At 36.7% G+C, this 23,707-nt stretch overlaps 1 protein-coding gene across 1 annotated transcript in view; it reads left to right on the top strand.

The window, feature by feature from the left end:
- Positions 1–23,707, top strand: part of CADPS2 (calcium dependent secretion activator 2) — a 313,185-nt gene that overhangs the window by 122,756 nt on the left and 166,722 nt on the right. Inside the window, 3 exon segments of the mRNA XM_040549796.1 lie at positions 4,717–4,797; positions 5,793–6,029; positions 10,113–10,234. Coding sequence (XP_040405730.1) covers positions 4,717–4,797; positions 5,793–6,029; positions 10,113–10,234 — 440 coding nt within the window.

Consider the following 23,707-nt stretch of genomic DNA (forward strand, 5'->3'; position numbering starts at 1 on the left):
CATTAGTTTGAGCACTTATGAACATACAGAACAATAACTTCCAGCAGGTCAGTAGTCATCTGTACTCAAACTTTTCTGTTGCAAAAAATGGCATCTGACTCTCTTTGCAGGCAGAGTAATGCAAGTGAGTGCCACTCACTAGGGATTTAGTGCACTACCTCCTGGCAGTATTATTACATTTTTTTCTTTAGGTTACTCTTGCACATTAACCAGAATTTTTACTACTGTACCAATTCTATTTTGCATGAAAATACACAAATAAGTTAAAGCCTTTTAATGCTAAAAATATATATATAAGTTATTTAAATAGGAATCACAAAGTAGACCATCTCTTCTGACCTGTCAAGATAGGTAAACATGAATTAAGATATGCTTCTGTTCTGTGCTGTCTAGGTGCAACAGTCAAACAACTGTTTATCAAGTAAGATATGCCATTGATCAGAATAGTGATTTGTAACTTTAATAAACTTGCAGTCTTCCTCAAATAAGCAAATAATCTGAGGAGCATAGACCCCATGCATATTCAAGAGATTGAGCAGCACAGCCTGAAGATGAGCCTGAAAGCTGGATCTGATTTATCCCCTGGTAGTGGCTGCTTCCTTTTTCAGAGGTTCACAACTTGGCTAGAGTTGGGCTGATTTTCACAGATGGGGCGCTGCAGAATTTCAGATCCTTTCTTGAAAAAAGATGGTACTCTTTGACAAGATGGTCACCAGTTTTCTTATCATGGATATAGCAATGTGTTATCTTCTCTGCCCTCCTTTTCAGAATCAATTGAGTCATTTTGGTTGAAGTTATTAAAGCAGAAATTCAGAGTAGAAAACTTCAGTCTGTCGTTTAGCAGTTAACGCTGATATTAGCAACAGAAAATATCCTCTAATAGAAATTGTTGGACAACCACCCCATCTCTGACAGTAAAGAAGTTTGTAATAAAAAGTGATTGCCCTTTTCAGAGTGAGAAAGTGGGAGAAAAACATAAAGGCAACTTCAAGCATTAAGGAATAAAAACATTTTCAAATGAATAGCTTGATGTCTAAGACTGGCAGGCTTATTTTAGAAAGCTGTTTTTATATGACACCATTGAAGAAAAAAAGCCAGATGATGAGCTACCAGGCTTTTTTTATAAAAAGTAACTTCTTATCCATCCAAGCATAGTCCATCCAAACATAGTCACTTATAAGTACTGAATTTTTGGAAGAAACTTTTAATATCCATTTAATAATCTCAGCAAAGAGAAAAGGCACAAGTGGCACAGCTATCTTATTCATATTTTTGCTCAATTACAAATTTTCCTACTGAAATAAATAGTCCTCCAAACGTGAGTCAGTGTGTGCCTAGAAGTTGTAAGTTTCCGGGGCCAGATGTATGGCAATTTGGGAAAATATTGATTTGTTTGGTCAGAACTTCAAGTGTATTTTACACTGAAAACAAGTCTGGTATCTGTAGAGTCTGCTGTAGTGAGGTTCCCTGCTGCTAAGATACTGAATAATTGGTTAAGTGAAGTATAAGCGACATAAAGAGTATCTCTATTGTTGGTGTAGTTGATAAATAGCTATGGTGAATAATTACTACCCTTGGAGAAAACCGAGGTGTTTTTATTAAATGGAGTTTACAGGTAGCCTCTTTTAAAACAATCTGTAAAAATATAACTTCTTTTTTCCCTTTTGGCATCCCTACACTCCTAAGTCTCCAGCATTACCATTGATCTATGTGATGGATAATTTCATTCAAATCTGACATGAGAAGTAGTTTAGAAAGCATTGTAAGTGTTTACAAGTTAGTAACTTTTAAAGCAAGTACCTGTTGCGATACTGAGAAAAATCTAAGTTGCTATCCTGCAGTATTATGTTTGTATTTATTTCTGTGCTTTTCTAGGTTTTATTAACATTTTTAAAATTACTACGATGGTTGTCATAACTTCTCCTTCTATGTCTTGGGTATGGGTTTGATCCACAAATAAGGAATTATGGAAGAGAATGCACTTAATGTTAACCCCTGACTGTGCTTTCTACCCCAATGGTGGGTTATAATGAGTGGCTTCCCTGTGTAAGAAAGTGGATACAAGTCACGAATTCCAGCCTCCACCTGCATTTTCAGAATCTACTTACTCTTACTGTTGTCACTTCAGATTCAGCAGATGTATAAAGTATGACTACACATTTATAATCACTGCCTGCTTTGCTTGGAAAGTTGGTTTTGACGTGTTTTGTTGAATTTAGGATAAAAGCAAGTAGAATGACCTTGCATGTAGCGTGACAAAGTTCCTGTTTTTCTCACTGTTTCTTCATTTTGTATACTGCAAAAATTCTAATGTCAACAACTTTATATCTTACTAGGAGAGCTGTGAATGACCTACTAGTCATTCGTACCTTGGTTCTGTCTATAAGTGAAGCAGCATTCTTCAGTGTTTCACCTTTTCAGCTTCTTTCCATACCTTGCAAAATTATATACATACATTAACAAAATATTATTTGAATGTATAAATATTTCAGGAAGAAGACTGAAGTTTAAAAATAAGTAAGTGGGGAAATTGGCACATTTTTTAAACAGTCAACTACAAATAGATAATGGGAAGTAATACATGGTTAGAGAAAAAATACTGATTTACAAAACCAGACTAGCGTTCATGAACTTAAATGATCATTTCATGTGTATTTTAGATGGAAAAAAGTAAGTAAATATAATTTTTAACTGAAAGCTTTTGGCTCTTGAACCAAGTTAATAATAGAAGCAGTCAGTGAAGTTGTGTCTTGACACAGGAAAAAGTTCTAGCTTCATTCTGCTCTCCCACACCCTTCTTTTGGCAGAAATCAAAATTCAGTCATCAAAATTCCCTCTAGGCAGATGTTTTTCAATCAATTGCCTATTATGAAATATGTTATTAAAATAATGCTGTGCTCCTCTTAGCCCAGAAAGGAAAACAGAGATGTTTTTCCTATTATACTGACTGTCAAACTGATTAAATAAAAATACATGTAAAAGTAAAATAGTTACAATACAAAGGAAGAGGCAAGTTAAAAATATGTTTTGTAACAAGTCCAAAAAGCAGTTTGTTCTGTTATGAAATAGTAGAATGCAAATTTGGGAATTTATTTGGAATACTGTAACTGTATGCTGCGAAACCTAAAATACTTAATTTCATCCAGAATGCTCTTGCCATTTATACTGACAATCAAGCTAGGAGCAAATTTACAGACACGCTTAGTGGGAGGACCCTACCAGTATACAGCAAGATCCAATTTCTACTCTCCTGTTTAAACTGAGCTTCTCTTACACCGTCAAGTTTTGGTCTCTTGTTTTCAGTAGTCTGGAGCAATCCTTCAAGGGTCTTGAAAGATTCCAGATTGCTCAGATGACAGACTGTGCTCCCTGTCATCACTTCTATCCTAGCTGTGGAAAACTTTATATTCTCTTGCTAAATGTGGTCAAGATGCTAATTGTACATAATGCTGCAATGAACCTTAAAGCAATAGATAGTGTATTTTTGATTATTCAAAAATAATCAGATTTTTTATTTGATTTTTGGAGGAAAAAAAATGCTTAATTTTCAACAAGGCTTTGGTTCAATGAGATCTACTGAATTTAGCAGAGGACTGTTGCAAAGAAAATGGCATTATGTATTTGGCCTGGTGCACTAAATAGTGGTCTTACATAAAATGCTTAGTTTAATGGAATCACTCGTTTTCCAAACTAATTGTGAGCTCTTTAGCAGAAGGTCTCATTTAATTAGAGAACCGATTTTTGCCAGTTTCCATCACTAATCAATTTCAGATTGTTTTTTAGTGAAGAGCAGGTGAAGTATCCTTAGACATTAGCTGCATACTAAAAGCACTAGTTCATATCAGCATGCAGGATTGTGCCTGCAGTTACCCCTAGAAAAGGAAAGCCCTCCGTTAAGACTCTGATGTTTGTCTTTGTCCTTGGTTGGCACGTATTCAGTAAGATGGCAAGTTGTGCCTGGCCTTTTCCAGATGCACCACGCTTCTTCCTCTTAGCCAGCTCAGCCGTGCAGGTCAGTCCACTGAGATGAAGCCACACTTCACCTACCCTGAACAAGTAAACCAGTGAAAAATGACTTAGGGAGGCTCTTAGTTGAGACCCAGCAATTCTGTTGAGGGGAAGAGATGGGTCCTTCCCCTTTACCTCCAGGACTGAAGTCTGAGTTTTAGTCATAATTATTTCTTCCATATGAAAATATTGGAAGCTCAAAAACTGGATATGCCTTGATCTGAGCAGCTGGCCAATATTTGGAGAAAAGATTCATGTGAGTGAAATAATATATACTTAGAAGGTATAGGTGCACAGTTTTCTCTCCCTACGTCTAGTTCCAGAGGATCTCATGGCACCAAATAGAAAAATTCCTTGCAAACATTTTCTCAGCTATTCTGTCAGTCCAGTTTTCTGCTTCATGGACAAATGTTTTCAGTGGCTATTTTCATAAGGAAATAATGCTCCTCCTATTTAAGCTAAGTATTAAAAAGTCAAGGGAATAAGGGCTACCCTTCAGAGTCCTTGACTGCTGTGGATAATGGGTGGCTCTTGTAGTTCTTTCATCTTGGTAAGACTCAAAGCTATGTATTTGCTTAGTGTTTCAGAAATTTTAAAATACAAAGATTGTTGCAAATCATTTCTCTTTTCTTTTTAACTGCATTAATTGCTATAAAGTGTGTGTTTCTTATAGTTAATATTACTTATATTTTTTGTTCTCTATGCAAGTTGGATAATGCAGATGAGCAAGCAGCCCAGATCAGACGTGAACTAGATGGACGTCTACAATTGGCTGAACAAATGGCAAGGGTAAGCGGTTGCTTTCATGTACCAAAAATGTATCTTCTTATGAGATTAAGTGGGATGATACTTAATGTGGATTTCCACTTTCTGATTCTGAAACTGAATATCATCTGACAGCATAACAGTCTGGGAGATGCATTTCTTTCTGCTGTGGAGTAGGTATGGGGCAGAGAGAAAGCAAAATTCGTTTTGAAAGGTTGTACACTGTGCAATCCTACCTTTTCTTTGTCAGCAAGTCCAGTGGTGAACCAAAGAGTATGTTATTTGCACATTTGGGAGTATGTATTTTGGAACTAAAGTAGATTATATTTCATATGCAAAATGCATTATTCTGTACTTAGACATAATGTTTGTGTCTTATGACATGCTATATGTATACACTTTTAAAGTATGTAGAATATAGTTTACATTTCCAGTTTAAGTCAAAGTTCAGAGTGGTTGTATTAGCACTGCAAGTAACAAAACTGAGTGAGCCTTGTAGTTCAAATTAGTGCTAATAGGGTAAATTATAAATTGCTTTTGTAAATTTTAGAAAGCCAAGTCTATTTTTTCTCTCTTAGAGCTCGTATCTCATTTCAGTGGACAAGATTATGCCCTTCTATATTAAATATCACAAGTAGGATTGTTACTGTCCCTGGCCATTTTAGCACTCTGTCAGAATCCAGACCTAAATGTGTAAAATAATTGTGTGTAATAACTCTGCATTTCTTTCTAAATGAATGACTTGTTATTAAAAATAAAAATAAGCAGCAGTAGGAATTTCAAGTTGCAGTTGTAGTTCAACTGTTTTATGTTAGAAGCATGAATGCGACTGACTTATTTTTGGAGCACACAATTAGCCTTCTCATTACTGTTTTCAAGGGATACAAATAGTTAGACATAGGAATTAAGACTTTTATTTTTATTCAGGATCTCTAAGTGAGAGCAAATTAATAAATTAATATGCTATATAACACAGCATGATTTTCTTTCTTCCCAACTTTTTTTTTTTTCCTTCCAAGGAAAGAAAATTCCCAAAGTTCATAACAAGAGAAATGGAAAACATGTACATAGAAGAGTTGCGGTCTTCAGTGAATTTGCTGATGGCAAATTTGGAAAGTCTTCCAGTGTCTAAAGGTGGGCCAGAATTTAAACTGCAGAAGTTAAAGCGATCACAAAATTCTGCATTCTTGGACATAGGAGATGAAAATGAGGTTCAGCTGTCAAAGTCTGATGTGGTCCTCTCCTTCACATTAGAGGTAATCACATATTTCACTGAACATTTGTTGACAGTTTAAATTACTAGAATGTCCAGAATGTCTATTTCTTGATATTTTTTTGTTGCTAGTCCTTCCTTGGTCATTAAAAAAATATTTTAAACTAGTAAATTATGCATTGTCTCTGATAATTAGGAGTTAAGAGTTCATATGCATGATATGCTTTCCTCTTAGAGCTGTAGCTACATTTTGTTCCACACAGCAATGTGGGCAGTTGAATCTCCTGCACAACTGTAACTTTAAATGAATTCCAGTACATTAGGTACATAGGCACACTTTGGAACATAATGATGAGACACTACGGTTGTCAAAAACTCATTTGCAGAAGTTTACAAACAAGTTGTATTTTCTCACTGAAAGCATTTAAAGAATAAACCAAATCCAAATTTTCTTATTGTTGGTCATAGCAGGCTGATTTTTATAAGTTTTTGCATTTTCCTCAAGAGACAAACTTGTATTTACTGACGTTATGCAGGAAGTCTGCTCTATAGGTATGTAGTCCCAATCCACATTGAGCTCAATTCACTTCAAGAGGAAGACACAAATACAGCTAGTTACTTAAACGTATCTGAGGAAAGCATCATTGGTCAGGCCCAATTCTGTACATGTGAATATCAGGAAATGCTGATCTCTGTCTCTAGATAATAATACAATCAAAATGTTTCCTGGTTGCATAGTATGTATTTGTCTGTCAGAAGATGCCACATTTAAGTGCTATGCACTTTAAGTGGCTTCAGTTTGTGTAAGACACTGGGTAATGTTAAGTAATAAGTATTTCAATTGTTAAATGTTTTAAACCAAACAAAGAGCATGTATGTCTCTTAAACAATGTATATTCTTAAGTGAACAGTGCATCTGTTTTTTTCTTGTAGTGTTGAAAATTCAGATCTAATTTTCTTTGTTGTGTCAAAAAAAGTTTAAATCTTTTATTTAACTGTAAAAGTTTAAATCTTTTATTTAACTGTAAAAGAGAAATTACTTATCCTGCCATATGCTACTTTAATATTACTAGCTAATAATGTAGAAGGCCTACAAAAATTTTGGAAGAGTAGTAGGATCGAACCATCTATCATTCTATACACCAAAAATTAATAGTTCATCCAGCATGTAAAACTGGTGTAGTATAGTGCTGAAGTATATGAGATGAAGAAGTAATTTTATAATTCTTGTGCTGAATCCTGTGGCCTGCCATCACATGTGCTGTTTCTACCTCAGGTGGACTGCAGAGCCTAGAGTGATGCCATCAGTAGCAATAACAAAGAGTAGTTCTAAAGCACCTGAAAAGCACCTGAAAAAGCTTTTCAATAATATATATATATTTTTTTGTCTTCAAGAAAGTTTGCTTGGTGAGGGATGTAAAATGAAGAAAAACTCTCTCTGGGCTTCTAGAGAGAAATATTAAGTATGTACTAAAAATTATGTGATATTTGGAAGGAAAACACCAAAAGATTGAAACAGTCATGAAATGAAATGTGACAGTAAATGTGATTTCCAGTAAACTTGTTACTTGGAGCAGTTTTGGTCTGTTTGCAACCCTGCACACCAGAAATGTTAGATAGACCGTTAAGTTTGCAGAACTTAAGTTTTTTGGTTGTTCCTTCCATTACTGATAGAGAAAACACAGAGGTTCTTCAGGGTTAATGATCTGCCTTTCATCTTGGGCAAGCAAAGAATTAAAGTGTTACTCTACAGGTAGCAGTTTTAAGTAGGGGAAATTTTCATTTTAAGCATGTTGTTAACCACATAAGTCAAGTTTTTTGTCTACGAAATATGTATGTGTGTCTTATTCTTAGGAAGCCAAATCTCACAGATAATAAGGGCAAAAGGAAGCAGCTGAACTGATATTCAATTAGACTGAAACATGGGAGAGCTGTTCTTTTTTATGCAAATCAGAATGGGCAAATAACAAAACCTGATTGCATTTCCTTGGAGACAGAATACTTTATTTCTGAAAAAATGTTAGGTGATATATATACAACTTCATACTTCTTGAGTAAGTATGGTAACCAGCAAAGGCCCCACTGAGAGCGGCTGCACAGGAATGAACAAGAAATCTATAATGTTATAACATTAGTACAAACAAACAAACACAAAAACACCTAATTGGGCAGGTGAAGTGTGGTGGGGGTTAATGCTGCCACTGTATTTCATTGTTAAGACAGACCAGCAAATTATTATTTATCATGTTCTGGTGTGAATGGACCTTGTGCTCTAAGACATCTAAGAGATGCTAAAAGTGACAGTGACTATTTTTGCAAGTTGGATATTTCATCAATTAGCCTATTTGCAGAAATTTGTAAAATAAATAAAATATCAAAGCAGTAGCAGAAGACTTAATTGCTTATGATCTTCAGCTGTTGAACTGTTTAAGAAATAGACAAGTAATATTTAGAAAGCTGTTCATCAGCTAATGAGCTAGTTAATCAGCTAGTGACAGTTTCCTTCCTAATGAAATGCAGGTTTTTTTCCATTCCTAGAATCCAGAAGTGCTAGCAAAGACAAATGTGCTGTGCAATTAAATTGGAAACTCAAGGAAAAGTATTAACATAAAAAAATAATAAACACGAAGTCTGCATTCAACAAGGACGTGTGTTTGTCATGTGGAAAGACCATATAGGCAGTGTTAGCCAGAAGGATCTCTTCTCAGTCTTCAAGTGGCCATTGATCACTTTTATAGCTGTTTGAATTCCTGGACCACAAGCGATGGAGAAGAACAAAGATAATTACAACATTGTCCCTGAATTGCTGTATTATTTATGAAGCATAATAGGCAGTGTTGATAATTTATGGGTAATGTAAAAATGTTCTAAATGGTCAATGACTGTCACCTCACTGGAATTTTGCAAGACATCTAACAATTGCTGAGATTTTAGGAGTTTTAAAGTACAAGGGATTTTAAAACTAAGGGTGAATCTGCCCTGACACAGTTCAATAAAAGTGAACTGGCAAATATGCAAGTAGTTTGATAGCCAGGCATTTTAGTGGTTGCTTGCTGACCTAAGAAATCAATTGCTTCTGATGAGACCAGAAGTAGTCATTACTTCTGTCACCTTTAAAACAATCAAACAAATACTGTGTTTTTGTTGTTGCTGTTCAGATGAGGACAGCTTCTCTGCTGATTAAATGGATAATTTTTTTCGCAGTTTTTTAGGCACAAATGGGGCTGAAAAGGAAAGCAGCTTTTCTGAAGCAGGCAGGGAAACGGGACTTTCTTTTCAAATCTTCTCTGAATTAGAAACATCTGAAGTGTAAAAATTCCAATAGATTCACACTGTGACAAACTGAAAGGTGTATAAGAGACACAGAGCAGTTGAAGTTAGACTGCATTTGGCTCTTCTGGACTATAACCGAGTAGTTCAGAGGAGCTGAAAAACTGTGGGATTTGCCAAGCCCAGAATGTCCCTGGTGAGGAAATTTCTCAGGGCACAGCTGGTAGAGGTGGCTTTTTTTCCCATCTCTTCCCCCCACATCTCCATATGCACACTGACTGCACCTGCCTGCAAGAAGTGAGCTGGGAGAAGGAAAAGGGGTAGGTAGTGGTGGAAAAATACTCCAGCTGATAGTGGTGCTCTCTATCATGACAGAGATGAGTTTCAAGGGTTGCAGCCTCCTTGGTCACAGCATCGTGATTAAACTTCCAAGACTTGATCGGTTTGCTTGTCTCATTTAACAATCTCAGTAACCTTCTATAAATACTTACTTGGATGACTGCTTTAAAGAGACACCTCCTCATGCATTAACATTTAGAATTATATTTAGACATTGCTCTCAAATTCAACTACTAGCATTGAAATTATGGTTGGAGTGAGTTTCTGTCCAAGTAGAAACAGAGCAAAAATTTCCGTTCCTAGTTTATGTTGCTGAAAGTAGAAAAAGAAGACAAAATTAAAACTTTTATGTCTCCAAAGATTTGAGACAGTGGAGTGTTTTTTGTTCTTTTTTTTGTTTGTTTGTTTTGTTTTGTTTTGTTTTGGGTTTTCTGTGTGGCATTTAATACCACAATAGCTGTGCTATGTAATGCTTTCTGAAGTCTGAAGGATGAACTATTTGCTTTCTTCTCCTCAGATCGTTATAATGGAAGTACAAGGTTTAAAGTCAGTCGCCCCCAATCGGATTGTCTACTGCACCATGGAAGTGGAGGGGGGTGAGAAACTTCAGACAGACCAGGCAGAAGCTTCCAGGCCACAGTAAGCTGCTCTGCTGTCGCTGCGTACAACATCCTTTCCTTCCATATTGTGGGAGAACCTACCTGAATAGCTTTACAATTTTTACCGTTTAAGTTAGCACTACATTACATGAGGTTTTTTTCTGAGTTGTTACCTTAAATTCTTTCTAAAAAATTAAATTATAGATAATATTTATGGTGAAGTAAGTATGAAGTGTAAGCACAGTCCAAAAAAATACTACTGGATGTATGTGTGAGGAAGGGAGTTGGATGGAGGCTGCAGCATTGTATCCTCTGAAAACACAAACCTCTTGAAAGATGTTAGCCTGAGGTGATTTTATGTATTCTAGGTTAATGTGCAGGTGGCCTTGTGGAGTGTAACTTGTACAATTGGTGGAAAATCAATACTCAGTAATCAGTCTTGACAAAACTTACTCACCTGCTGAGCCTATTTCATTTTAAATTATAGGATCCACTTCTTCCAATTAATTTTTGAGGGAGGCAGTCAGCAAACTGACTTGGAGGGGAAAACATCATGCCATCTGTAGTTGAACCAGTCAGTGTGGCATAGAGGAAGAAAATTAGGTGTGTTTTTTTGTTGATTTGTTTGACCTACGCACTGACTTCAGACACTTTTCTCTCTGTTAAAATGTCATCTGGAATCTTTCGTAGATAACTTTCCAGATGGTGTGTTGCGGTTTTACTGGCACCATAGTGTGCCTTGTGAAAAACAATTTAGAAATTGCAGTTGTTACAGTATCTGAGAAAACACCTTAAACTGAATTGGGATGATAGCTTCTATTCCAGTCAGACCACAAATACGGATTTCTGATAGGCAAAATTATAAGCACAGCGTTTATGTACCTCTTCTGGGTCTGGGGAGAGGAGAAGTAGAAGGAGATATTATTTGGTAGACTTTCTCCTAGCCGTAGAGTTGCAGCAAATTTCCCAGACAAGTAAGCCAGCAGCCTGCTATAGTAACATTCAGATGAGCTTTTCAGAATTCCAAGGAGGTGGAACAAGATGTAAAATAGAGTTGGCACACTCCCTGGCTTGTGGTCCTTCTCCAGCTCAGTCATATCATTTGCATGGGGTATGTGAGGAACTTCTAAAAGCAATGGCAGTGTAAAAGACGTACGGATATATGTGTTGAAGCAAGGTCATGAGTGGGTATGCAGCATCCCCTGCTCATCTGTTGACTTGTTGGGGCATTCTCTGGTGGCTCGGGGTCCCATGTGAGCTGCATGGATTTGTCATAGAGGGCGCATCTCCAAGCTCGGCTTCTCTTCAAACTCAGAGTTGCTCTTGTGCTCTTCCCTGCAATGAGCACATATAACATTTGCCTACTGTCACAGTCAAGATTACCTTTTCATCTGAAAGTGCCTGTCTTTTTTTCCTCACCCTTGAACTTGTCAGCTTTTGTTTTAAAGGCTTCATTAACCTCTGGTGTCATTGGTGTGGGTCTTCAGACTTCCCTAAATCAGCTAGAATACAAAGATCCTTGAGTTTTAGGCAAAGTCATTCTATTTCCAGAAAACAGTTTTGTAGGTGTTAAGGATTTTGTTTTTCTCAAGCTATTTCCAGATACAGTGGACAAAATATGTCAGGGATGGTTCATGATCAGTTCATGGTTGACTTATTACGTATTAGGGCTGCAGGTAAAGGTGAAGGTTGTAAAGCCAATCAGAAGGTATATTTTGTGTATAAGATACGTCCCCTAAAAGTTAACAACTAAGTCAAAGTAGAAACTTTATCAAAAGGAAGTTCCGGAATAGATGGAGTCAATATGAGATCAACTGGAGTGTTTGTAGGAAAGGTGGTATGGTTGGGACCTGCTATGAGCTTGTAAACTGGTTTAGAGGATTTCAGGCTCAATATGTAAGAGTTGAATATGTATGAGTATTTGAATACAGAAGAATACAGAATTTATTTGCATTTGAATACAGGAAACAGGTTATAGGCTATTCCATAAGTGTTGTTGGATGAATAAGTTTCATATGGATTTTTATGGAAAAAAAAATGCATCTTCAGGAAGTGGAGGATTGTGAGATGCCCTGAACTGTTCACTGGAAGAACAGGAATGGGAGCTACTGGTGCTGTTGACCTGTTAGCCTGCAAAATAGTTTGACTTGAAAGGCCACAGCTGATAGAACTCTTAGAATAGCGTAAGAACCAGATAGAGTTTGAGTCATACTATTTTCCATTGCTGGCAAGCATAATTTTGAGACTCTGGCATACGGTATGCTTATGAGCATACAGGGAGATGTAGTTTTTGATCATATATTGAGATGTAGTTTGAGGCAACACAAGAGGATATTAAATTAGGCAAGCAAGAAATTAGCAAATTATGGGCAAACAGTAAAGAAGATGGAGGAAGCTGCCTATGGAATTGGAGGTCCTTTATTCCACAGTTTCATTTTTCTGTTAGAGCCAAACAAGGTTTACTTGACAGCAGCCATATTGCTCTTTTTGTTGGTAGCAAAGGAAACTAAGAGTCTTGGCAGAGATTAATCAGGAAATTGCACAGGTGAGAGAGAGCCTACAAAATATTGTTATAGGTAGGGAGGGGTCCCAAGTTTCAGAAGGTGTCTTTTTTCTCTAACACAAGCTGTTTCCAGTCCTCCTAAGATCTTTCTTCCCTTTATGTCCAACACATCCCTCATCTCAAACAGTTGTCTACCTCCTCTTTCCCACCTGCTTCTTCCAGCACTCATCACAGTTCTCCGGTAGGGATGTGCCAGGAGGGTGGGAAGGGATGGATGAAGGGTTGGATGTTCTTCTGCAAATAGGAGGGATGGGAAGAGGTGGAAACCGAAGCAATTTTCTGCTCCTGTTAATGTTAGTAATGCCATTGCTTCTGCCTTCTTTTCCCCTTAGTCCTTTGCCAGCAATGGGGAAAGTTGCCTAAGTAGAGTCCAGTGACCAGCCGGGCTAGAAGAGCCAATCTGTCTTGTTTCTGATACAGAAAAATGAAGCTGTCTGCTGCCCTAGGGTACTGCCTATCTTGCCTGCTGCTGGAGCTGGCTCCTTACTGGGATAATTTTCAGTACCATCATTCTGATATAAAGGAAAATAATCAGCGATGCTGGAGGAGAAAACACAAAATTCATTGTAAAAAGAAACAGAATTGAGAAGAGCTGTAGTTCATCTTGGCTCTTCAGATCACGAGCAGTAACATATTTGCACTGACAGATCCCAGATAAAGGAGAACATAACTTCAGATTTTATGTAGTATGTGCAGCTAGAAAAGGGTAGCAAAGCTCTTGTACTAAGAGTAGAATGAAATGGTGATGGAAAATTAATTTTTCACCAGCCTGGGGAGACTGCTGGCAAGAGCTACGAGTCATGTGCTTGTCACAGGCATTTTCTGTAGTTGCTTTATAGTTTTGAACTGGTAGATAAATTTGTGAAGAGAAGCAGTGTAAAGAAGTATTTATGCCTGTTTTTTTTCTTTTCTTTTTTTTCTCTTTTTTTTTTTATTTGTAAAACATCAGTGTACAAACAGCAATGCTACTAGTCAGAAGTTCTGACAGTGAAAAGGAGAAAACTGGGTGCTCAGACAAGTGCTTCAAAATGGGGTGCAAACCAATGTGACCTCAGAGTGGAGATTAATAGAAGCATGATTCAAGTAGGGACTGAATTGAAGATTGATCTGCTATTCCAAAATGCTGAATATTTCAGTCAATGATTTTTTAGAGTATGTATTTAAGTATTCTTCTAAATCCTTGAATGCTTCCATGAGAGTAATAAGGAAATTAAAAAAAAAGGTTTGCTCTTCAAGGCGAAAGACTTAGTTAGAGTCCCAGAGAAAAGAGCACAGTTTTGTCCTAACAGTTTATCAGTAAGAAATATTTTCTGGTTTCTTAATGCTTTTAACTCCTGCCTGCTTTCTGTCTCTTTGAAAAATAAATTGTGAGTTTGTATTGAAGTGCTTCATACAATTCTTTTCTACTTTAACAAGCTAAATGATGCTGATTGTATGTATGTTACTGAGTAGTTAATAGTCATTCTAAAATGCAAATGCTATAAAGCAGTATATTTTGACTGAGCTTAAGTCTTGGACCATTTTACAAACCAATCAGTTACACAGCTTCACATGCAAACTGTATAAAAAATGTATTACTGCCCTGTGAAATACTTCTTCATTCCTCCCAACTGTTTCCTGCCTTTTAGCCCTGCTGAAAATCCTTCCAACATAGACTGTGACCTTTTCTGCCAGAGATCAGTAGCAGAGCCTTTAGAGGACCCCCTTCAGCTGTAGGATGCTTTGCATAACTTTGTTGCTGTGGCGCCACAGGGGACATCTTGCAAAATCCAGTGCTAATTTCATTTTTCAAATGTTACTGATGTGGCTTAGTTTTTAGTCGTGTGGAGTCTGGTGTCCACATGTTTTCTTATCATTGATTTTATTCATTCTGAATATTAAATAATGTGGTGTCTTGAAAGTGTTGTCTTTTGGATGTGTATGGTCATGCCTAAAGATAAAAGTTGGGAACATGCTATGTTTTACCACTACAGGTGATATTCTGCTGTCAGATATTTATGAAATAGAAAAAGATAATATCTTACGTGATGAGAAAATTTTGATGCAACCAGCTTATTCTTCATGTAAACAAGACAAATGAGATGACCATATTTTGCTGCCAGTGACTGCATAATCTTGTAAAAATGTCTATTATATTGGAAGAGAAGAATGTGAAGAATACATGATTAAATATCTGACTGAAGGAGGCAGGGAGCCACAGTCAAGATGGCACAAATAAAATAAATGCTGCTCACTTTAGTTTTATGCAATATTCTACCACCATTAATTCCATAAAGTATTTGAAGTATGACAGTATTTGTAGACACATAATCAAAGATTATTTGGCAAAGATTGGATAGAAGTGTTTAAAAACAAAAAACAAAAAAAAAGGGAAAAAATGGTCTTAACTTCTAAAATGTAGAACTTCCTGGAATGACATGGTTGCTCAAGAAAAAAAAATATAATGTTTGATAATATGGCTTAAGATGAAGTTTCTGAAGAGGAAAGAGTAGACATCATTTATAATCTGTGATAATCACGTTTGAAGCATCAGCTAGTTTTGTTTCTTTATCATAGCCCCTGCAACTTTCTAATGTTTATTTTTGATTAAGAGAAACAAAGACATGACCATGTTGGTAACTAACTTGTGGTTGCATGATATAGATATACAGTATTTAAGGAAAAGGGAAGGTACACATTTTTTCATCTGCTATTTGTCTGTGCCTAATGCAACTGCATAAATATGATTAAATTTCATCAGTAATACTTTAATTATACTGTTATTAGTACCGTTCAGCAATCATTCCGTATATTCCATATATTATTTATAGATGTAGTAATACATATTATTGCTTTTGCACTGGAAAAAAAGTATAATGAAACAGTTGTTTCTGTGAATGAAACAGCCTCATATTGTTGTGGGTCTGGAGTATAAAACTAGAGACTAAATATAGGAAGAAAGAAGGGAGAGAAACACAAGTATTGACTAATCATAGAGGCAGTAATCATAATGCTCTCTTGCTGGCAAGCCAACCAATTCTTCTAAGGGTGTGGTTGTTTTTTTTTCCAGTTATTTTTCTGGGTGATTTTTTTTTTTTAATGAGTATCTTTGCACATGGAATTTTTACAGAGGGATAATGAGATTGCAGTTTCATAGATCCTGATTTAACTGTGCTTACCTTGTTGTTCATGTGCTTTCTGTTATAACTTCTGAGGATAAATTGTCTTTAGGATTTAGCTGCTTAAACAGTGTCTTTACTTGATGGATTTCAACTGTTGTTTTGACTATTACCTCTGGAAGTTTTTTTTTTTTTTTTTTTTTTTAATTACAGATAACTGCAGTGAAATCCAAAGCTCATTTTACAGAGGATAACAAAATGGAATTATTCAGTATAATTTGGCATCCAAACTTTTCCTCTTTAAAACATAAATGCATCTTACACGTCATTTGCAAAAATGAGTCTGTGTATGAGAGGCTCTGTGTGTTAATAGTAAAATTATTTCAAAGGCTAAAGCATGAGACGTACTTTCTAATTATGTTGACGTGGACAATGTAGAAAACTTGGCTAAACTGAGCGTGATCTTTTAGTAAATATTATGGAATTTTAGGGAAGCCAAAAGGTTAAAGATCATGACAGGAAACAAGGTGTATGTGCTTTCATAAGCCATGTCTGAATGAGTTGCATACTGATTCTTATCATTTGCTCAAAGATTCGTCCTTGTATCTTTAAAGGATAAATTCTGTCATGGCTTTCATCTTGTCATATGTCAGTAAGTCTTTCTTCTTTGGATTGTCATGATTGGAGCAATTCACAAAATAGGATAGAAGAAATTACCTTTTAAAAAATTGGGTGCTATGATCAAATACCATATATGCCTGTCCAGTATCCAGCCGTGAAGAGGAAAAACAAAATTGCCAATAGGAAGTTGTCTGATGTTTTCTTGGTTCTGCAAAGGAAAAAATGAGAGAGAAAAATGCACATTTATCCCAGCCTGTGTTCTGGATTAATGATGGAAGAGTTTCACAAAAGGGATATGGATTCAGCTGAAAATTTACATGACAATTTTATCGTTATTCTTGATGCCTGATCAATTGCTTGCTCCTTTTAAGAAAGGAAATAATACCTAATCAGCTCAAGTATAAAGAGCAGTATGATATCCACAAGAAAAAGACATAGGGTTTCTAAAAAATTTCTGTACTATGTTCTATCATTGATTACTATTTTATATTGTCTAAGCAATTTTCCCCTCGCTTGTTACAGAGAAATAGGGATTTTCTACAGGCTTTTAGTCTTAAAAGATATTTTAAACTCGGCTGGATAATAACTTGAGCAACCTGATCTAATTGGCCTTGTGCTGAGCGAAGCTTGAACTAGATGACCTCCAGAGGTTCCTTCCAGCCTAAATGTTGCTGTGATTCTATGATAAACCCTCAAAATATTTTCTTGTAATCCTGTTTACCTGAGGGACTTGAGAAAATCACTGTTGTTAGAAGGGAATATTCACAGATCTGGCACAACAAGTGTGGTGTGGAATAAATTGGGAGGAAAGGAGGAAGGAGGTAATTAAAGTTGGTTGTAATCTCTACTCCATTTGGATAGCTAGCAATAAACATAATCCTCCTGCCACCAGGACATATCTTTTAATTTTCTTCTCAGTCTTTTGATTGTTCTGGCTAAATCCTGGTTGTTGTTCTACTTCTGTGTGCTGAGCATTCTAATAAGAGACTGAAAGCAACTAGTATTTCTGCCCCGGTGTGACATTTGCACCTCTGAAGACTGTGTCTTTGATGCACTGCTTTGTGCTGCAGCGCTGACCCCAGATAGAAAGCTGGTGAGATGAGGGTATCACAAGTAGGTTCTCCTTGTGGAGTGAGGATATTAACCCTCCTCTTCTAGTCTCATTGCTGGAAAGTGTGTAATTACATGAGGTATCTCTTCCTTGATACAATAATAAACTTTTTGCCTTTTTTTTTTTATTCTTCAACCCAAACTCTTTCTCAGATTCCATTAAAACTACGGCTTTGACAGATTTTAGACAAAAACTGACGCTTTTTTGGGGGGGGGAGTGGGGTGGGGGGAGAAATACCAAAAATCTAACAAAACCAAGTGCTTGGTAGGATATCAATGTTTACTCAAGAATAACATCACGACTATGATAAGCTTTTCTGGGATGACTGTCTCCCTTTAAAATGTAAAAAATGCCTTGCAAGCCCAATATCATTTTTATGTTCTATTTTGTAGTGCATTTTGGGAACCTTGGGGTTTGAAGATGCATGTCCTGCTGTTACCACCTTCACAATAACAATTAAGGTTTGGAGAAAGACAGTTTACTCGCTGCTTAATGAACATGATATATCTGTTTCTAGCCTTGTTCCCACCTGATACACAGCAAATGTGACTAATATTTTACAGCCAGGCATAAGCTTTCTCTAGCATTACACTAAAGCATCCATAGATGCTTTAAACTGGAAGGCATTTAGCTGTGAATACTGCGGTGTTGAGCCAAAGCCAATTAAGTCCTGCTTAGAAGAAAAATAAGGCTAAGCGTCATACTAACATAACTACGTGGTGTCAGGCTGAGTCAAAGCGAAGGCAAAGGCAACTTACATCTGCCTGCAAGAATCACATGGAGAGATGGAGGTCTGTCAAAAAAAGGTAGGGGAGGAACAAATTACCTCAAAATTTTACTGTGAATTCTAGTCGCCTCCTGGAATACTCTGGTAGAGTGGATTTGAAGTTTGACATTTGGTCATCTTTGCCTGCCTCATCTCTGGAAAACTGAATTACTGTAACTTTTTTTTTTTTTTTCCCTGGGCGATCATTGGTGTGAAAACAGTTCCTTTGTATTTTTGTAAACTTTGATACGATCAGAATTTCCCATTTTACATTCTCAAAATATAACTTTTTCTATCTTGATTTGAAATGACTTTTCAAAATTTTGCTTGTATTCATTGCAAACAAACTACTATGGGTACGTTGGAAATAATTTCTAAACATTTGACCAAATGCAGTGTTCGAATCGGAACAGAGTGTATGTTTTTGTTCAGTTTTGGTTTGTTGTTTTGGGTGAAGAGAAAGTTAAGGAAAATGACTTTAAAGAAAGAAGTTTAGCAGTTTGCTTTTTATCCCCATTCAGCTTAAGAATACTTTGTATGTCTCAAATCTTCATAACAGAGAACATTTTTTCACCCCAATTTGTGAAGACTATTCTTTCCTGTCACTGTGCTAGCATGTGCATGGATTCTCAGAGGTAATGGTGTCAAGAGCTCTAATACTTTGAGAATGCAAAGTAGTCCACTGAGCAGACGTAGAAAGAAAATTTATAGATCTTGAAATTTCTCAGTAACTACTTAGCATGTAAGGTGTGAGTCTACAGGTTAATGTGCCTACTTGAAAGCAGTGCCAGCAGATTGAGAGTAGGAGGACAGCAGAAACAGAGGCAGAACAATGTGGACAGCAGATAAGAACAGAAGGAAGCAGAAAGAGAAGTAAAAGGGGCTTCAGAATAAAAGATAGGTGGTGTTACACCAGATGGAATACTGAAATTTTCTGATTTGATTCCTGGATCTTCCCTGATAGATTGTGCAGGCTCAGATAGGTCAGTCTATTTTGTGATTTGTTTTCCCACATTGCTATACTGAGATGACAATATCTATCTGCTTCATCAGTGTACTGTCAGTGTATCAACATTTGTGCAACATTTTGAAGGTTTAAAGTGTCACACAAATACTAAAGAACATTAAAAAAATAAGGGTTTGCAACTTCTGATAGCGTTGTGTTGGATCCATAATTTGCTGTTTCAAGACAAAAGTAAAGTAAATATCCGTATAGAAACTTTGAGAAGAAATGGGCATGCCTTGCTTTTGTGTCCATCACCAGCCCCTAGCTGGTTTAGAAACTCAGTGGGAGACAGGAACTATTGCCTCTTTTGAATTCATCTCACCAATATGCAGAAGTCGTTCCCAGCACCCAGCAGTGTGTCAGTCTTGTTGCATACCCTTGAAAATCTTCACTCTGACTCTTCTTGGTTGCCTGTGCTGAAAGTGAGATGGAAAAGCAAGACTGAGTAATAATTTATTCATAGTTTAATGTTTGTGATAAAAATAATTGTTATAATAGCATTCTGTAAATAGTGTTAGAGTGCACTGTTTCCATTTTTCAGTGTAGAAGGCCTGAGTGAGTGCTTTTACTTTGTTGCTTATTATGCATTGAGCTCATCTCTGGTTTTCTTTTGTTATGTATTAGAAAATTTTTCACTTTAAAGAAAAAAATATGACAATTTTGTCATTTTAATTTTTGCAGGTATTTTTTTTCAGATATTAGCAGTGTTCTATGTTTAAAAAGAAATATGTGATATTGTTTAGCTTATTAACTCTGTGATAAATTCTTAATAATTTTTAGCTCTGTTAATTCCCTTATTGAAAACAGTTATTATTTTTACCAAAAGCAAAAAAATCCCATATGATAATTTTTTTTTTTTTTTTTACTTTTGTTTTAGTCTAGTTGTGTAGAGGAGCCTTACAGTATAGCATATTCATAATAAACAACATATCCTTGCTGTTGCCAAAATAATGACCAGACTTGGAGCTTTCATCTCTTCAGAGCAGAGTTTCAGAGAGGGGTTGTCAATGTTTTGTAATGGAATCAGCCTTAAAGCCTTTAACGTTTCTGCTGAATCCTTAGGAAAAAAAAAAAAATCAGTCTTTGTCAAGGACTGTACAAGGTGGTGACTAGACAGTGCATTCAGAAGTTGCATTCTACTTAGAACAGCATGTGCAGGTGTTGAACACCCAACTTTTCTACGGGGGAAGTGGTAAAGAGATGGCTTGTTGGACTGGGTTTCAAACAGCTAGTGTGCTCACCCAGAAGTTCCCAAAAATAGATATGCAAAATGTTGAAGAGTGGAGGGATATGCCTGAGGAATGTTCTTTGCAAATGCAGGGTACACTTGAACATCTCTAAGTCAAGAGTTGTCCAAACCCTTCCTGAACCTCTGTCACAGCAGAGCTGCTGTTGCCATCCCTTTCCTAAAGGGATTTTTGCTGCTCCTTGGGAGGCTGTGGTCTTCCAGCAGTGGCTCCGTTTCTGTCCTGCCTCCATACAGAATCTGCCTGTTGATAGTAACAGCACCCACCTTACCCGACTGTGTGGATACTAGAAAGTGAATTTTGGAAGTGGTGGCTGCTGCTGGAGGAAGAGTCAGGGAGGAAGTACTTCTTTCTAAAACCAGAAAGACCCTGTTACTACTCCAAGGAATGTGAGAGGTCCAGCCAACGTGGGTAGGATGGTAAAGGTTGGACTTGCATACTGGACACACTGAAGTTAGACTGTTTTTCTGGTGTAGGCATATATGTGGAAATACCTTAAAAATGGTTTAAAAGGGTGTGTGTAGAACCTTGTTTAGGTGACATCAAAGATGACACTTAAAGGCATATGACCTTCCACCCTGAGACCAAAATGTCCTTTTTTTCCCTGTATTTCCCCTTCCTCTGTCATCCGTCTCTCCAGAACAAGTTATTTTTCTTATATCCATATTTTATAGTTTTAGGAGGATTTTAACGGGAACCTCAGGGTTAAAACCATTGCAGGAGTAGTGCTCCTTCACGAGCTGACAGCTTTAAGAGTATTTATGGAATGTATCACAGTTTCTCTAGTGGGGATTGTAAAACAATGAATCTGTAGTTCTCAACAAGATTTTTCTATAAAATTGTGGAATCACAGTAACACAGGGAAGAACAGAGTTGAGACATGTAAAAGATTAGACAAGATTAGTTATGAATGTCTAAGATACTTGGCAAAGCCCACGGATTATTTTGCCTGAGCATGAGGGTCATTTGTGCCTGTACTGTAAAAGGACATTGTGATTTGTTTAGAATCTGCTTAATGCATTGCCTTTCAACTGCAACTTAATGTGCTGGCTCTGATGCTGGAAATTATGCTCCTCGCACTTCCATCAAAATAAATGAGTAATTTTCAAGTAAAGAAATAAGAACAGGTAGACTATTTTTTTTCCAAGAATACTTGCAATCTGAATCACATCATAAGAATTATAGAATGGTAAAAATATACAAACTCTTCTCTTTGTGGTTTCAAATGTGGACTTGAAATCCCACTGATGTAAAGGAAAATATATAAATATGCAGTGATTAAAATAACCATTGTGTTGCATATAAGGAATATTCACTACTGTATTAAATCCTTGATGCTATATAATAAAGTTCTGTCAGTTGTGCAGTAACATTTCAAAGTCCTTCTTCAAAAAATTCCATGAAAAGGAGAGGATGGAATGTTTGTGTAATATTCTATGCCGTGTGAAAGATAAATAAACCTGTTGTTGAGTTATATGAGTCAGCTGTTAGCATTAAAGCCATGATTTCTAGTGTAGCATCCTGGTGTCAGTCATTGCCAAATAGATAGGTATTTCTGTGCTGATAAGAGAGAAGGAAATGCGTACAATATTTGTCCAATTTTTAGTGTTGAAGAAGAAGCAGCAATTAGTACCAAGTAATATTCTCGTTGGGACTCTCATTAAACAAAAAAGGAATCAGATAAGTATGGATTTAACTCTATTTTTATTTGGCTGAATGAACCCTCCTCATCAAATTAAAGATTTATTGTCAGATCGCTGTGGGGTGACTTGCAGCGCTGGCACAGCTGCCTCTTTGCTCCCTCACATTTTTTTTCTCTCTCTCTGTATATATGCAGTTGCAGCTGGTGATGTGCAGCACTTTGTAAATTCCGCATTCACATGAATTACAGAATACCACTAATATTCACAGAATATTTTCTAACAACAGAATGTTTGACAGACCTGGATTTAAGGTGTTGTGATCTAGATTAAAGTATCAGTGCAGTCGGATGTGCCAGAGAGGTGCTGGAGGTCTCTGTTCCACCTTTCTGTTTCCTGACCTTTAGGTGCACCACTTGCACTGTGAGTACAGTTTCTGACCTGAAGATTATGGACACCTATTTTTCTACACCATTGTATGTTTCCAGACAATACAGAAACAACCAAGTCAATATAGATTCTTGAAGCAGTAGAGACGTGGGCATGTTTTGAAGACCTGGATATTGTATTTCCAGCTCCAAGACAGCACAGAGGAAGTGCTGGCAGATCTCCACTGCCCCATGGAGCAGTCTGCTGCTAACAAACTGGCTTCAGTGGGTTGTCTTGCTTATTTCAACCCAGTAGCACATCTCTCTATAGATAGGGAATAAAAGAGCTCCTCAAGAAGACCTCACAATGAGGTTTAATGAAGGATGAAGAAATATTTTGAGGTAGATTTATGCAGTAGGTTTAAACCATGAATCAAACCTGAAAAGGAGGCACCAAGGAGACCAACGTGCTCTAGTTTTGGTTTCAAATAGGCAAAAGGAGATGAATTCTTAATTGTTGAGGAAAATCAGATCCCGATGGTGCAAAATTCTTTATGTTTGATGTTTTGTCAGAGAGAAAATGTTCCAATAAGTAGTGCTAAAACAAATTTTCTAGATGTTTGCCTAAAATAATAAATTTTATAACATTCACTCCCATGTAAGACTGGAGATTTAAGGTCTCATAAAGAAAAGTTTTGACTAGCAGAGACTGTGATTAGAGTGGAAAACCTGAGATAAATTTGCTGCTATTTCCAATATACAGAATGTGCTCTGAAATGAAGTAGAAAAATAAATTTGCTTAGAGTGGGTTCTGTGACACAGTGATAAGTCTTCACCTGAAATAAACATCCGGCGCCTTGCTGGGAGTGGGATTATCCGGGCTACTTTTGCAGTGAAAGGCAATGAACTTTGATAAAGGGCTCTGTCACTAATTATGTTATCTGCCCCATGTAGCTCTGACACCAGCAATGAAAAGAATGTGATCATCATTAAAGATGATCAATCAAATAATTCAAATTGCTACAGAAAAGAGAATAAGTAGGTGAAACAGGAAAAATGATGAATACAAAGGAAAATAATGTAGAAAAATCAG

Source organism: Cygnus olor, chromosome 1, assembly GCF_009769625.2.
Source record: "Cygnus olor isolate bCygOlo1 chromosome 1, bCygOlo1.pri.v2, whole genome shotgun sequence".
In the NCBI taxonomy this organism is placed as follows: Eukaryota; Metazoa; Chordata; class Aves; order Anseriformes; family Anatidae; genus Cygnus; species Cygnus olor.